Source organism: Salmo salar, chromosome 02 (assembly GCF_965601325.2).
Source record: "Salmo salar chromosome 02, fSalSal1, whole genome shotgun sequence".
Lineage (NCBI taxonomy): Eukaryota > Metazoa > Chordata > Actinopteri > Salmoniformes > Salmonidae > Salmo > Salmo salar.
The window spans coordinates 39,509,443-39,525,527 of NC_138292.1; the positions used below are offsets into that span (position 1 = coordinate 39,509,443).

Sequence of the window (16,085 nt, forward strand, 5' to 3'; positions counted from 1 at the left end):
AATCAGTGGAGAAAGAGCAATCCAAGAGCATCGTGGCTAGCTTTAAGAGCAGCCCAGGAGGACATGTAGCAATGTCCCTCAAGGTCATAACTCTATTACAAAGTATAATTAGACTTTTTACTAAGTTACAACAGCTTGACGGGCGTCCAGACATTTCATCGTGTTCATTGTTGAACTTAGGAAGCTCTTTTGAAAGAGCAGAGGATAGAAATGGATTTGAAAGTGGTTGTCAGAGATGGCCATGTTTATGTTTACCAGGGGCACAACCATAAGTAACCCTTAAAGACACTAAAATAGGCGCATCTTTAAACCAGAACAGAGTGGTTATATGAACTGTAATAATCCCCAAGTTATGAAAATTTTAAATTGGTGGAAAAAGGAATTTCTTAAAATATCAATTGTCATTGGTTGCTTAAAAAGTGTTAAAATAAACTGGATATTGTGTAACTAACTGAACGGCATTGCAATTACATCAGACTGAATGTACAAAACATTAATAACACCTTCCCAATGTTGAGTTGCACCCCCTTTTGCCCTCAGAACAGCCTCAATTCATCGGGGCACGGACTCTACAAGGTGTCAAATGCGTTCCACAGAGATGAAACTGGAAAAAGGCATGTGTTGAAAGTAGTACAGAAGGAAATTAAAGGTCTAATCAGGAAAGGCAAAGATGAATACAAACTGAAGCTAGAACGCAAGCTCCAAGCGAATAACATGAAGGATGTCTGGGATGGTATGATGAAGACAACAGGCTGCAGCACCAGGAGACAACTACAGAGTGATGAGGAAAGGGACAGAGCCACAGAGTTTAACCAGTTTTTTTCTTTTTACCAGATTTGATAAGTATGATTTTTCAGCAGAGCAATAGCAGATAGGGGAGGTGCTGGACTCTGATCTGGGAAGCACTGAGCCCATGAGCATCTCGGAGGAACAAGTGGTGAAGCAGTTGAAGAGGATCAATCCCAGTAAGTCAGCAGGGCCTGATAGGGTTAAAGCCAGAGTACTCAAGATATGTGCTAATCAACCCGCTTTCATACCGCAGTATATTTTCAACCTGTCCCTAATACTATCAGATATTCATACCAAATGGAAAACATCCTGCATAGTGCCCATCTCAAAGAAAGCAGAAGAGACTGCACTGAAATACTTTAGACCAGTGGCTTTGACATCACAAGTCAAAGGACAGGACATCACAACCTCTGAGTGGTTTTTAATACCCTGGATCCTTTATGATTTGCCCACCACCCAAAAACTGGTGCTGAAGATACTTGTCTTCGTCTCCTCCACAGAGCATATGAGCACCTGGAGAAGCCCGGCTGTGTGGTGAGAACAATGTTCTTCCACTTCTCCAGTGCTTTCAATACCGTACAACCCCACCTACTGGCCCAAAAGCTAAAGGACATTCATATAAATCCACATACAATCAAATGGATTGTGAAATTCCTGACCAATTGACCACAGTTTGCAAGACTAATCCAGACAGTATTAGATCGGATATGTACAAACACGGAAGCAGTCACCTATTCTGTTTACCCTTTACACAAATGACTTCACACGCAACAACGAACTGAGCCACTTACAGAAATTCTCTGATGTCTCTGCTATAGTAAACTGTGTCATGTGGTGGAGACAATGCTCATTATAGGGATATAACTCAGTCCTTTGTGAAATGGTGTGAGGCCAATTACTTGGACGTGAATGTACTGAAGGCCAAGGAGCTAGTGGTAGATTTTAGGAGAAATATGTTTTTAATCCCATTTCTATTAATTGTGAAGAGATTGGCCCTGTTGACTCTTATAAGTACTTGGGTGTAATAGTGGACAACAAACTGAACTGGAAGGAGAATCCTCACAGCGTCTACTAAAAAGCCCTAAGGAAGCTTAGATATACTTAATCTATGTGACAAAATGCTTCATATGTTCTATAGCAGTGTCGTGACGAGTGTAGTGACCTATCCCATTGTTTGCTGAAAAGGGAATTAAGCTAAGGAAGACAAACAAGCTGGACCAAATCATTAATAAAGCCAGTCCTACAATTGGTTGCAGCCCAGAAGCAATGCAGGACATGTAAAAACACACATGATCATGGACAATGACACACACCCGCTCCACAACACTCTAATGCAGCACAGGAGCAGTTTCAGTAGCAGGTTCATCCTGCCCAGATGTTCCACAGAGGTTTAGACGGTCACTTTTACCCACAACCATGAGGCTTTTTAATGAATGTAATGGAATAACTGTTTTATGAGGTCTTTCTATTGGAAAATGTTACCTTTTTCCCCAGACTGGGATAGAAAACAGAATTTGAATCAGACTATTCTTTTAGGGATATTATGGTTGGGGCATGTGCCTTTGTCTTAATGGGTTTTATTTTTGATCATGTGTTGGTCATTGTTGCAGGTTCTGTCGTTGATGATGCATGCTGTGATAACAATTTCCCAAGTTGGGATTAATAAAGTAACTCTACTCAACTCATGCTGGCCCATGTTGACTCCAATGCTTCCCACAGTTGTGTCAAGTTGTCTGGATGTCCTTTCGGTGGTGGACCATTCTTGATATACATGGGAAACTGTTGAGTGTGAAAAACACTAGCAGCGGTGCAGTTCTTGATACAAACCAGTGTGCCTGTCTCCTACTACCATACCTCGTTCAAAGGCACTTAAATCTTTAGTTTTGCCATTCACCATTTGAATGGCACACATACACAATCCATGTCTCAATTGTCCCAAGGCTTAAAAATCCTTCCTTAACATGTCTCCTCTCCTTAATCTACACTGATTGAAGTGGATTATACAAGTGACATCAATAAGGGATCATAGCTTTCACCTGGATTTACCTGGTCAGTCTAGGTCATGGAAAGAGTAAGTGTTCATAATGTTTTATACACTCAGGGTATCTATACAATAGACAGTCATTTTTATAAGATTTATTTAAAATAAATAGCAGTACAAAGTATGCTGATCACAGAGATTGGTGTTCAGATATACACATACGTATTTTCAACTTGGTTGAAGTGTAACAGTGTAGGTTCCGTCCCTCTCTTCGCCCCAACCCAGGCTCGAACCAGGGACCCTTGCACACATCAACAACTGACACCCACCGAAGCATCGTTACCCATCGCGCCACAAGAGCCACGGCCTTTGCAACGCAAGGGGAAACCCTACTTCAAGTCTCAGAGCGAGTGACGTCACTGATTGAAACGCTATTAGCGCGCACCACTGCTAACTAACTAGCCATTTCACATCGGTTACACAAGCAGAAACACAATTTTGATTAAGAAACACCATAGTCATTTCTGCAGTTACAGAGAGCATCATATCCCCATATTGATCAACCTTACATAAGAGCTTTTCACGTTAGTGATAAAATAATATGAAGAATATAAAATATAAAAACCTTTAGGACATATAATATTGCACATCACAGTGAAAATAACGGTTTTATTCCATTTACACAATTGTGGCAGTTCTCACAGGGGGAGGAGCGACAAACGTGGGGAGAGGGATTGACCGCTCAGACGGAGCCTGGAATAGACATCTTGTATGTCACTCTTCTAGATTTCTATATAACAGTTCTAACACAATAGCAATTCCACAGGGCTCATATTCACAAATCATTTCAGAGTAGGAGTCTTGTTCTTTATGGTTTAAAAGGCAAAACTGATCCTAGATCAGCACTCCTACTCTGAGATGCTTTGTGAATACGGGCCCTGTGTACTTAAGGTATTTTGTAAGTGTATGTCATGACAATGCGGGGTGAATTACCGCTTGTAATGCTATTCTGTTGTAATCAGGCAGTGATTTGAGTCCTCCAGTCAGCAGGTGGTTGGGAGTGTTTATGTCTGGTTGGGTTGACATCACCTGCATCATAGGGGGGGGGGGGGCTTAAGTACTGGTAGGAACATGACATTTCCCCAGTTACTGACATTATCTTCTCTACTGCTCTGGGCACTGGATATCTGTTCTGTTGACCTATGAAACAGAAACTCCATTTTATAGTGAAAACCACCTGATTCCGGCAGCAGTAGACACAGAGGTATATGAGGCCGATGAGGAGGAGGAGGAAGAGGAGGCTACAGGGGATCCCGACAGCGAGGTGTATAATCTGTGGTCCGCTCAGACCACCTGTCATACCAGCACAGACACAGTACAATCTGTTAGAGCAGCAGAGCCTACTCGCCACTGATGCGTCAAAGGTGACGTGGAAGCATAATGTTGACTATAAGTTTAACTTTACCAGTATCATGTAGTTTCCATTTATGTTAACATACAGGTAATTCCCCAGTCTCTTTCAACAATACAACAGACTATCTTACAAAGAAATGAATTCATTGCTCACATGGAACAATGCCAAGCCTTCTAGTAAGTGGCAACCAGATTAGCACCTCCCAAACAATCTGACCTGAATAGGAATGTTATCCAAGTCAGTTCAAATACCGGGTCCAATTCTCTGCACTGCTGATGGTTCCCCCTGAGTTCTGCCAGCAATGGGGATGACCCGGAAGTAGTATGTGGATTTTGGATCCCGAACAGAGATATCAGTGCTCCGGGAGGAACCGGGCCTCTTCTGAATTCTCCGGAATCCCTCTGTGTCTCTTTTCCTTCGGCTGCCATTTTTAGTGACAGTGAGGAGGTCTGGTCCACTCATCTGGATGACAAAGCCTTCAAAGCAACGGAGGGAGAGAAATCAGCGTTGAGCAGTACTTACAGGGATGTTCCATATCATTTGACATTAACTACAGCCAAGATACATGTAAAACCAGGTAAAATGTAAAATTGTTTCCCAAAGCTGTCACTACTGAGTAATATTATACAGAGTTCTCAGCCAACTGCTTGAGGACAGCTTTACAGACCCAAGGAAAATAGCAACAAAAAAGCCGGCTCATTTATAAAAATTGGCTACAATATCAGTTTCTCACACCAAAGCATTGTACACTCTAGAACAAAGCCCGATAGTCCAGATGGTCTCAGACATTAAGCAATATTTACAGTACACCCACATCTCCTGTGTTTGGATTTGCATCTTTTCCCAGCAGCAGTACTGGTGAGGTCTAGTTGTTCAGCAGTGAGATCAAAATTATTTTAACAAAAAGGTTGAACATTTGGAGGTTCCCATGTCGTCAAATTACAATGCCTAAATTGTGGAAAATACTATTCTTATATGCTGTCAATATTGTTTTTACAGGAACATTTGTGAGCATAGGTACCTCAGCAGCTTTACCTGTAATCACAAGGTGGGAGGGACATCCCAGGTCATTGTGATGATGGTTCCATCTTGATTAGGGAAAAGACGGGAATCTGAGATGGTGGGGCCTGGAGAGAGGGGTGGAGAGGAAGACTATTGAGCTTCGTGTAAAAAGAAAAAAACAACATGTTTTTCTATACACAGTCTAAGAACCCATTGTGCTGCTTTAGCCTAATAACTCTAGTGCTCTAGAACTTTCAGGTAACATCTGATTCTCCAGCCAACTTGTAAATGCAGAGGGTTTTTTACTTAGTTATAAGGAATTCTTATCGCTTTACAAGGTCCCTGTAACACCTAGATTTTGCAATTGTATTAGATGCCACTCCTTCAGGTGTTGCTTTATTATTCAGGACCATGTCAAGACCTGACCCTCAGAACCTACCTTCCATTAACCCTGTTGACTCATCAATAAGAAAGATTTGTTTCTCTTTTGGTCCATTCAACAACAGAGCAATACAAACCTTGTTTCAGCAGGATGTTGTATCTATACCTTATGTCATGCCTTATTGGAACGGTTTGATTGATCTCTGTTGGAAAAAAGTTTGGATGTTGCCACACACATACCTACTTATTAACAAAATTAATTAAGTTTCCTTTAAAATTGTTCATAAATATTATCCTGCCAACCACTATATGAAGAAGTTCAAGGAAAACATAAACTGAAATTGTACCTTGTAATGACCGCCCAGAAACGGTGTTGGGTCTTTTTTTTTTTGGCATTGTATTGATTTAAGGAAACTGTGGCAAAACATCAGTAGATTTATAATTGAACACATTCATGAAGATTTTACACTATTGTGGAGAGATGCGCTGCTTAGATTCTTTACCTAATATAGAAATAAGCTGAAACAATTTTATGTAATTCATTTCATTTTTCTTTTGGCCAAATTTCATATTCACAAATGTAAATTTACAAACAAAACACCACATTTTCTTACCTTACAAAAATAAATGTAACTATATCTTATGACAATTAACAAAAAAGCCGTTAGAATTATAAGTGTATGTATGTCCCTTACATCTAGATGTTCCGCTAGCGGAGCGCCTCACCAATATCCAATGGTATAGCGTGGCGCGAATTACAAACACCTCAAAAATGCAAAAACGTCCATTTTTCAAACATATGACTATTTTACACCATTTTAAAGACAAGACTCTCCTTTATCTAACCACATTGTCCGATTTCAAAAAGGCTTTACAACGAAAGCAAAACATTAGATTATGTCAGGAGAGTACCCAGCCAGAAATAATCCCACACCCATTTTTCAAGCTAGCATATAATGTCACATAAACCAAAACCACAACTAAATGCAGCACTAACCTTTGATGATCTTCATCAGATGACACTCCTAGGACATTATGTTATACAATACATGCATGTTTTGTTCAATCAAGTTCATATTTATATCAAAAACCAACTTTTTACATTAGCATGTTTTGTTCAGAAGTAGCATACCCACCGAAAACTTCCAGTGAATTTACCAAATTACTCACGATAAACGTTCACAAAAAACATAACAATTATTTTAAGAATTATAGATACAGAACTCCTTTATGCAATCGCAGTGTCCGATTTTAAAATAGCTTTTCGGTGAAAGCACATTTTGCAATATTCTGAGTAGATAGCCCGGCCATCATGGCTAGCTATTTTGACACCCACCAAGTTTGGCACTCACCAAACTCAGATTTACTATAAGAAAAATTGGATTACCTTTGCTGTTCTTCGTCAGAATGCACTCCCAGGACTTCTACTTCAACACCCAATGTTGTTTTGGTTCCAAATAATCCATAGTTATATCCAAATAGCTGCGTTTTGTTCTTGCGTTCAAGACACTATCCGAAGGGTGACGCGCCGGCGCATATCGTGACAAAGAAAATCAAAATATTCCATTACCGTACTTCGAAGCATGTCAATCGCTGTTTAAAATCAATTTTTATGCGTTTTTTCTCGTAAAATAGCGATAATATTCCAACCGGGAGACGTTGTATTCATTCAAACACTGAAAGAAGAAAAATGGAGTCGTCACATGCACGCGCGCACCAGTGTCATTGTTCTCAGAACGACCACTTTCCAAAACCCCTACTGTTTTTCGCCCAGGGACTGCAGAGTTATCATTCCACGTTCTGGTGCCTTCTGAGAGCCTATGGGAGCCTTAGAAAATGTCACGTTACAGCAGAGATCCTGTATTTTTGATAAAGAGGCTACAGAAGGCCAAGAACTGGTCAGAGAGGGCACTTCCCATATAGAATCTTGTCAGGTTTTGGCCTGCCATATGAGTTCTGTTATACTCACAGACACCATTCAAACAGTTTTAGAAACTTTAGGGTGTTTTCTATCCAAATAAAATAATTATATGCATATTCTAGTTTCTGGGCAGGAGTAATAACCCGATTAAATCGGGTACGTTTTTTTTATCCGGCCATGAAAATACTGCCCACTATCCTAAACAGGTCCTTGTGTAATGTGATATTGTACCCCCTAGCCCAATTGTCCTTTGTATAATATTTATATATACTTGTGTTCCCACATGTACTTCCTGTATTGATTTGTTGTTAATAAAAATCAAATAAAAGCTAAGCTACTAGCCTCATGCCATGAATAGCCAGCCATTGAAACAACTCTGATATAAAGTGTTTTTCTCAAAGTTGCCGGGATGTCATGTGCCCTACTTTTCGGTACACTCGTAATAATTTAAGATTTTGTAACTTCTATTTGATCAAATAAACCTCACGTAGCAAATCATTCATTTTTGTTGACCAAATTCGACACTCATTAACCTCAGTACAAAAATGCTTTGCATGGTGGGCGAAAAAACGCTACCGGCTGGAGGGAGAAAGATTTCCCGCCGAGCTGGGCCTCTTCCTCTCTGGAGACAAGCTTGGTGTCTGGTCCCAAGGAGTGAGCCAATCACACACACAGATACCCCAGTTATTGGTTACCACTGAAATAGTATAGTTTCATTGAAGGAGTTCTATTAACCCGAGCTGCAGTGCACCGGTCGATGGCCCGTGACGTGAACGGGCAAAAGCAGTGAGGGAGGAGCGCTCTTCTCAAATCGAACAGTGATCTGTGTGGCTTGGTCAGGTTGTCAGCATCATCTACAAACCTACGTCTCATAAAATATATGTTATGTTGGAATTTTCAAACGAGTTGTTCTCATTGGGAAGGCAGATAAAGCATTTGTATCAAAAGCAATCACTTTTGCATGTAAAAACAGAATCCTACTCGTTACTCCCATGTGCCACTAGTCTAGGCTACACAACTTTTGTTTTGAGCAGACTTCGTCGTGGCTTTGAACGGCCACCTGTCTCACGCCCGGGAGGTAGCACGGTTCCAAAACTTTTCACCTGGTGCAAACTCCTCCCACTGGCTAACCTGGGCCAGATAAGCAAATCCCCTCATTATAAAATGACTTTTGCTACACAGTTAGGAAAACATTTAAGATGGAGTACCATCTTCCCCAGGGATTTAGGGGGTTCGGAACATTCACTCAAATTTTTTATTGTACCTTTATTTAACCAGGTAGGCCAGTTGAGAACAAGTTCTCATTTACAACTGCAACCTGGCCAAGATAAAGCAAAGCAGTTCGACACATACAAGAGTTACACATGGAATAAACATAGTCAGTGACTGGATGGTTGTTGCCAAGTAATAGCTACTCAAGAGACTATCTTAAAACCAAAACACTGATGTGGAAAGACAGAACACAGCAACATAGAATGACACTGGAAAACAGCAGATCTACATATGAAAAAGATATCTTTATTGTTATGGTAGGATCCTGTACAATCTAAACAGAAGAGGCGCTTATGGTAAAAAGTCATCTTTGTGTGTGTTTTTGATCATTTTCCCACATCTACTGAGAGACACTGTTCAACCGGAGCTGCCACCCAACCCAGAAATAATTATATTTATATCAACTTTATACAAACCAAGTCAGTACACATATCACACACCCTGAATGCACATTCAGCTCTGCAAGTTTGGGTTCTTATTTACACATAGCATCCAACTCAAACTGCATAGCCCAGATGTGTCAATGTAGGGTTTCATGATAGAATTTACAAAGGTCCATGTTACAGATTAAAATGTTATTGTGACACTCGCTTGAATGTACAGTGCAACACATACAAAAACATGGGTGAATGAAAGTTACTGACTTACATTACTGGCTTGGAAGTTGTGCATTTTTTGAGTCTAGGTCCTCCCTAACTAGTTAGCTACACTCACAGAGAAGATACATTAATTACAATACAGATGTACCATGTGAATTCAATTGCACAATAACAACAGGCCCTCTTCTTCACCCTCTGGGCTGTGTGGGTTCCTATAGGACAGTGTTTCTCAGTATCCCTTCATTCCAGGTCAGTAGGCTACTATCATGGAAGTCGGAGTTAAACACAGAGGGCCGGGTGGCGATGGGTTCTGCCTTATGCAACCAGTCCTCCACGTCTGCTAAATTACTTTGTTCCATCTCTCAAACAGAGACCTGCAAAAGAAAGGGGGAAATTACATATTACAGCCAAATAGAGACAGAAACACTGAGCTTGGCCAAGTACAGCGCACTATGGCAAAGGTCTGTGTTACAGTTGTGGCAATTTGGTGGAAGAAGCATATGATTCACAAGGTTAAGTTGTTACATGAACATGAAATTCATCAGTGCTCTGTCATGCTGAGAATCCATCAGACATGTTCTAATGGGTTACCGATATTATCTCAAACAGTCATACTGTTTTTAGGTTTTGAGACTCACCCCTCTGTGTGTCCCCTGCACTCCCCCTTTGGCTCCCACAGGGCCTCTAGATTGTTCCGTTTGCCTTGAGTTTGGCGACCAGGTCATCCACCGTCTCCACCTTCACTCCGGCCAGTCTCGTTGGGGGCTCGTCCACCTTCAACACCTCCACCCGCGACACCATGTCCACCCCCAGGTCCGCTGGCTTCATGTTGGCTATCTTCTTCTTCTTGGCTTTCTGGGAGGTGGAGGGAGAAGGAGATGAGAAATTAAAGTGCTGTGTATGTGTGTGTGCTGTGTGTGTGTGTGTGTGTGTGTGTGTGTGTACACTTTGTGAGGAAATGTACATTGTGTGTATTACCATGATGTTGGGCAGGGTGGCGTATCTGGGTGTGTTGAGTCGAAGGTCTGCTGTGAGGACGGCTGGCATGCTGATTTTGATGGTCTCTAGACCACCATCGATTTCCCTCACCACCTTCACCTTTTCCCCATCGATGGTCACCTCAGAGGCAAATGTGCCCTGCAAGAATGGGAGGTCCTACATTTAGAAGATGTCATAATCCACATTGAGATCAAATATTATCTGAAATTATCAAGTTAACTTAAACGGAAAGAAGGCTTTGTTTTTGTTACCTGACAATTGTAAAACCGTTGTAGGCCACGAGGCAATCCAAGTGTGACATCTGGTGGTTTAACCATGTAAATACACCCTAATTTTGCCCTTTATTTGGCCTTCGGTCTACTTTTCAGTGCAGACCATGTTGACTGTAGTGACATAATCTAAGGCCTGCTAGTTCAGCTCTTCCCTTCACCTGACATTAAGTCGATATGCTAATGCTTATAAAGACCATGAGTAAAGGTCCTGGTCTGCAATGGTATCCAAGTCAGCAGTTAACAGTAAACAAGGCCTCTATGCTCTGAGATCAGTTTAGTAATTCCTGCTGAGAAAAAGGATTACAACAAGAAGAAACCACTACTGACCTGTGGCCAGTCTAACAAGGCTGCTGTCATCTGACCCGTCTGGTTACAGTCATCGTCAATGGCCTGTCAAAAAATACCAACACAATCAGTGAGCATTACATGAGATGATGAGGTTCGATTTCAAAGTCAACTGGCATTGGTGTGGCAGTGGTACAATCTATTACATCGGATGACCTGTTTGCCCAGGATGACGAGTGAGGCCTCCTCCTTCTTGGCCAGGGTAGCAAAGATTTTGGAGATCTGCAGGGGTCCCATGGCCTCGTAGTCTTTTCCTGAGACCTCCACGTGGATGCCGCGGTCACACCCCATGGCCAGTGCAGTACGGATGGTCTCCTACACACACACACACACACACACACACAATACAAATGCTTGAGCGGTAGGGTTCTCAAAATTATATAAGAACACCACCTGAGAACAATGACAGAATAATACAATCATTAGCACAGTCAAGTTGGAGGTGACCAACTGCAGAATCCTTCTTACAATAGAATGAAAACATACTCATGACAGCTATCCTAATGAAAAAACATGATCCAAAGCTTCCCTCCAAATGTCAGCTATTGAAGGCCTGTTAAGGATGTAGCCTAATGCTACAGAACGTTCGGATAGAAACGTAAAGATAGAAATGAATTGAGTAGAACTGATATGTATAATGTCATGTAGAATAAGGAAAATGTTTTGCATCGTTGAATCCGCCCGTCTTCAAAATGACATCGCCAGGCCAGAGCACCACGTCACTCTTACCGTTACTTGCGCGGGCCCACAGCTGACGGCCACCACCTCTTTGATGAACTTTTTCTCCTTGAGTTTGACGGCCTCCTCCACAGCGATCTCACAGAAGGGGTTCATTGAGTGCTTGACGCCATCTGTCACCACCCCGCTGTGATCGGGCTTCACGCGGATCTAAGGGAGAAGGCAGGGAAGTCTTCATTAGGCACCAAACAGGAAAAAACTGACTGAAAAACGGTGGGACTACCTGAACTCCAATAAGAATGCTAATTCAGTTTCATAGAGCGTTGCCCTACTGAACATAAGTGACTACTGGATAGTCACTCAGAAGGGTCAGAGAGAGACAGACAAAGACAGAGGCTGGAGACATGAAGTCAATGTGCCAGAGTTGAGTGTGGGGACACTGTGCAGTCTGGGCACTTGGAAATAGTTGCTGTGGGCCCAATGTAGGTGTGCTCTGAGCTTTCCAATTGAATTTGTGAGGCAGTCAAACCAATTCTGGAACACTTTTGAAAGCCTACCACTAACCCAATAGTATTGAACAAGCCATTGTAAATAAACCTTTTAAAACGCCAAAATTCTGTCAATAAGTCCATCCCATATACATGAGTCACCTCATAATACATGACTGGCAAAGACTGTGTGTGTGTGTGTCTCTCTCATACACACACACACCTCCCTGCCTCTGTCTGATGAGTTGGGGCAGCATATGGGACGGGGAAGGGTACAAACATAGCTTAACTGAGTGCATCGAGAGACGGCCACACAGATCTAGTTGGGTGCAGCTGAAGCAAGAGTGCTCAGACTGTAGTATGAAATAACTGGTAATAGATATGGTGCTAGGGTTCCTTTACAACAACAAAACATATATCACCTTGGAACTATCTGATAGGGGTGGCTTGGATAGTGATAGCCTACTATCTAACTGTTTTGATGCTGTGACACCTAGTTGATTATATGTTTTTAAATCATTGTGATGAAGCCTGAATGAGGATTATACATGTAGCTTAACATGTGCAATAAAATCAGCAGCAATACATTGTAACAACACAGTGACAATGTATTGTTAGCTTTCTTTTTTAATTTTGACAGTCATTTATCGTTTTACCAATTCTAGAAGTAGCACGCTAGACAAATTAACCTTAACTGTTACCTAGATAACCCTGTAATGACCTTGGTATTTTCCTTGCAGTTATGGTTGTTAGTTGAAGACGTGACATTCAAACAATGGACGCTAGCTTGCTAAACTAACCCTTCATCCATCCACCTAACGTTAGCTAGTGGTTAGCTAGCTGCCATAGGAAGTCTCGAATGGAAATTCTGCAGGTGAAATGTTGAATTGCTTTTAAATACAAGACAGTGGGGAAGTAGCTACCTTGACAGCATAGTCAATTACACGTTTAACTCCAACAAGAACCCGCGACATTGTTAGCGATTCTTCGGTTCAGCAATGTACAGTAGCTAGCTACCCAGTCACCACAAAGAGCTTTCACCCAAGAGGCAGCAGACAGTATTCTGCTAGCAGCACAAATGATAACGTCACTTCGGTATGGTAATTATAAAACCTTTAAAATAAAAGCACGTATTTCAAAACGTTGCAATGTGAATAACTCATTCAAAACAGATTGAATTGTAATCAATAGCCACTTCTATTGTGACAACAAGAAAATGCAATGAGTAATTTATGAAAACATATCCCAAATATGTTTTAAAATTATTTATATTTAGACCAATAATGAACAAAAGGCAACATTGACACTGGTATGTGTCCCTCCCCAATAGCCCCCAATGCAAGACACTGTAATAGACTGTACATGGGTTACATATTGGCTCATAGATACATTTTCTACCTGTTTCAGGTAAAGTGGGGTGGGAAATACTCAGTAGGGTCTCTACTAAGCAAATATTATGGTTTGTTTTGGAGTTGGACTGTGTTGAACATACCCAGCAGGACTTCATTCTCAGCCAGCAACAATCGCCCTGAAAAACCACACATGTTTGGTTAGTAGAGACCCTACTGAGTATTTCCCACCCCACTTTAGTTGAGACAGGCAGACAAGTTTTCTCTCTACAAGCCAATAAGTATCCCATATACCGTGTATTGCTTTGCAGTGAAATGAGTGGGTGGAGTAAGGAGTCACCAGTACTCTGTATTAAACCAGTTGCCCAGCACAAGACCAATTAAAGTTTTGCGGACTCTATTGAGGATTTCCAATAAGATATGTTTGTATTTTATTAAAAGTGTATTTCTTTAAATATATATAGCCTACACAATAGCTTTCAACATACTGGTATAAATAATCCAATATTACAAATAAAATACGTCAAATTATCAATCATTTTTTTCAGAGTGGGTTGCAATGCTGTGAAAAACAGTTGTACTGCACTAGTGTTAAAGAAAAATCGAAGTTTATTATGTCTTTGCAGGGGAACTGTTACTTTGAAAAAGAAAACCCGCGATCGTACTGCCAGCATACTATCCTGCTGCAGGAGAACGGTAACGCACGAAAGGTCGGGAAGATTTTAGAGTTATTCCATTGAAAGAAAGAAGGCGGGTCTAAACGAGACCGCCCGTGGTTGGAACCAATTAAATTATGTGAACATGAAGACTGTCAGCAAAAGTGACCTGTAACCAATCACAGAGAACAAGCTGGTGTTCCTGCTATTTCAGTTGGACACAAAGCCCAGGAAATGTGTTCCGATCTTGGGTCAACTAGGGTAAAGTTCATTGTGTAATTAAAGGAGTAGCTCATCTTTATAAACTGCTTATGTGAAGTGAAAAACAAATCTTTATGTAAAAAAAATTCAATGTATTTGCGCCGAATACAACCTTACCGTGAAATGCTTACAAGCCCCTTAACCAACAATGCTGATTTTTTAAAATTAAAGTAAGTAAGAATATATTTGCACTTTTTTTTTAAGCTAAAGTAAGAAAAAAACTAACACAATAAAATAACAATACGAGGCTATATACAGGGGGTACCGGTACCGTGTCAATGTGCAGGGGTAATTAGTCGAGGTAATTGAGGTAATATGCTACGCTACAGGACTGTTTTGCTATGTTCAGGGATTCATCCAATGGCATTGAGGAGTATACCACCTCAGTCACCGGCTTCATCAATAAGTGCATTGACGACATCATCCCCACAGTGACCTTAAGTACATATCCCAACCAGAAGCCATGGATTACAGGCAACATCTGCACCGAGCTAAAGGTTAAAGCTGCCGCTTTCAAGGAGCGGGACACTAATCCAGATGCATATAAGAAATCCCGCTATGCCCTCAGACGAACCATCAAACAGGCAAAGCATCAATACAGGACTAAGATTGAATCCTACTACACCGGCTCTGATGCTCGTCTGATGTGGCACGGCTTGCAAACTATTACGGCCTACAAAGGGAAACCCAGCCGCGAGCTGCCCAGTGACGCAAGCCTACCGGATGAGCTAAATGCGAGGCAAGCGACACTGAAGCATGGATGAGAGCACCAGTTGTACCGGACGACTGGGTGATCATGCTCTCTGTAGCCAATGTGAGCAAGACCTTTAAATAAGTCAACATTCACAAGGCCGTGGGGCCAGACGGATTACCAGGACATGTACTCAGAGCGTGCGCGGAATCACTGGCAAGTGTCTTCACTGACATTTTAACCTCTCCCTGACCGAGTCTGTAATACCTACATGTTTCAAGCAGACCACCATAGTCCCTGTGCCCAAGAAAGTGAAGGTAACCTGCCTAAATGACTACCACCCTGTAAAACTCACGTCTGTAGCCATGAAGTGCTTTGAATGCCTGGTCATGACTCACATCAACACCATCATCCCGAAAACCCTAGACGCACTCCAATTCACATACCACACCAACAGATCCACAGATGATGCAATCTCAATCGCACTCCACACTGCCCTTTCCCACCTGGACAAAAGGAACATGTATGTGAGAATGCTGTTCATTGACTACAGCTCAGCGTTCAACACCAAAGTACCCACAAAGCTCATCCCTAAGCTAAGGACCCTGGGACTAAACACCTCCCTCTGCAACTGGATCCTGGACTTCCTGACGGGCTGCCCCCAGGTGGTAAGGGTAGGCAACAACACATATGCCACGCTGATCCTAAAACACTGGGGCACCTCCGGGGTGCATGCTTAGTCCCCTCCTTTTCTCCCTGTTCATCCATGACTGCGTGGCCAAGCACAACTCCAACACCATAATTAAGTTAGCTGATGACACAACAGTGGTAGGCCTGATCACCGACAACGATGAGACAGCCTACAAAGGAGGAGGTCAGAGACCAGGCAGTCTGGTGCCAGGACAAGCTCTCCCTCAATGTGAGCAAGACAAAGGAGCTGATCGTGGACGACAGGAAAAGAAGGGCTGAACAGGCCCCATTAATGAC

General features: G+C 41.9%; 1 protein-coding gene across 1 annotated transcript; it reads right to left on the minus strand.

Annotated features, from left to right (window-relative positions):
- Nucleotides 1-9,377: 9,377 nt before the first annotated feature.
- Nucleotides 9,378-13,209, minus strand: LOC106582677 (electron transfer flavoprotein subunit beta). Its single transcript, XM_014165976.3, has 7 exons — nt 13,065-13,209; nt 11,705-11,863; nt 11,132-11,290; nt 10,958-11,020; nt 10,338-10,496; nt 9,998-10,214; nt 9,378-9,733 (listed from the first exon to the last, which is right to left on the minus strand). Exons 1-6 carry the CDS (start codon nt 13,113-13,115, stop codon nt 10,044-10,046), a joined length of 762 nt encoding a protein of 253 aa, XP_014021451.2. The 5' UTR covers nt 13,116-13,209; the 3' UTR covers nt 9,378-9,733; nt 9,998-10,043.
- Nucleotides 13,210-16,085: the final 2,876 nt, after the last annotated feature.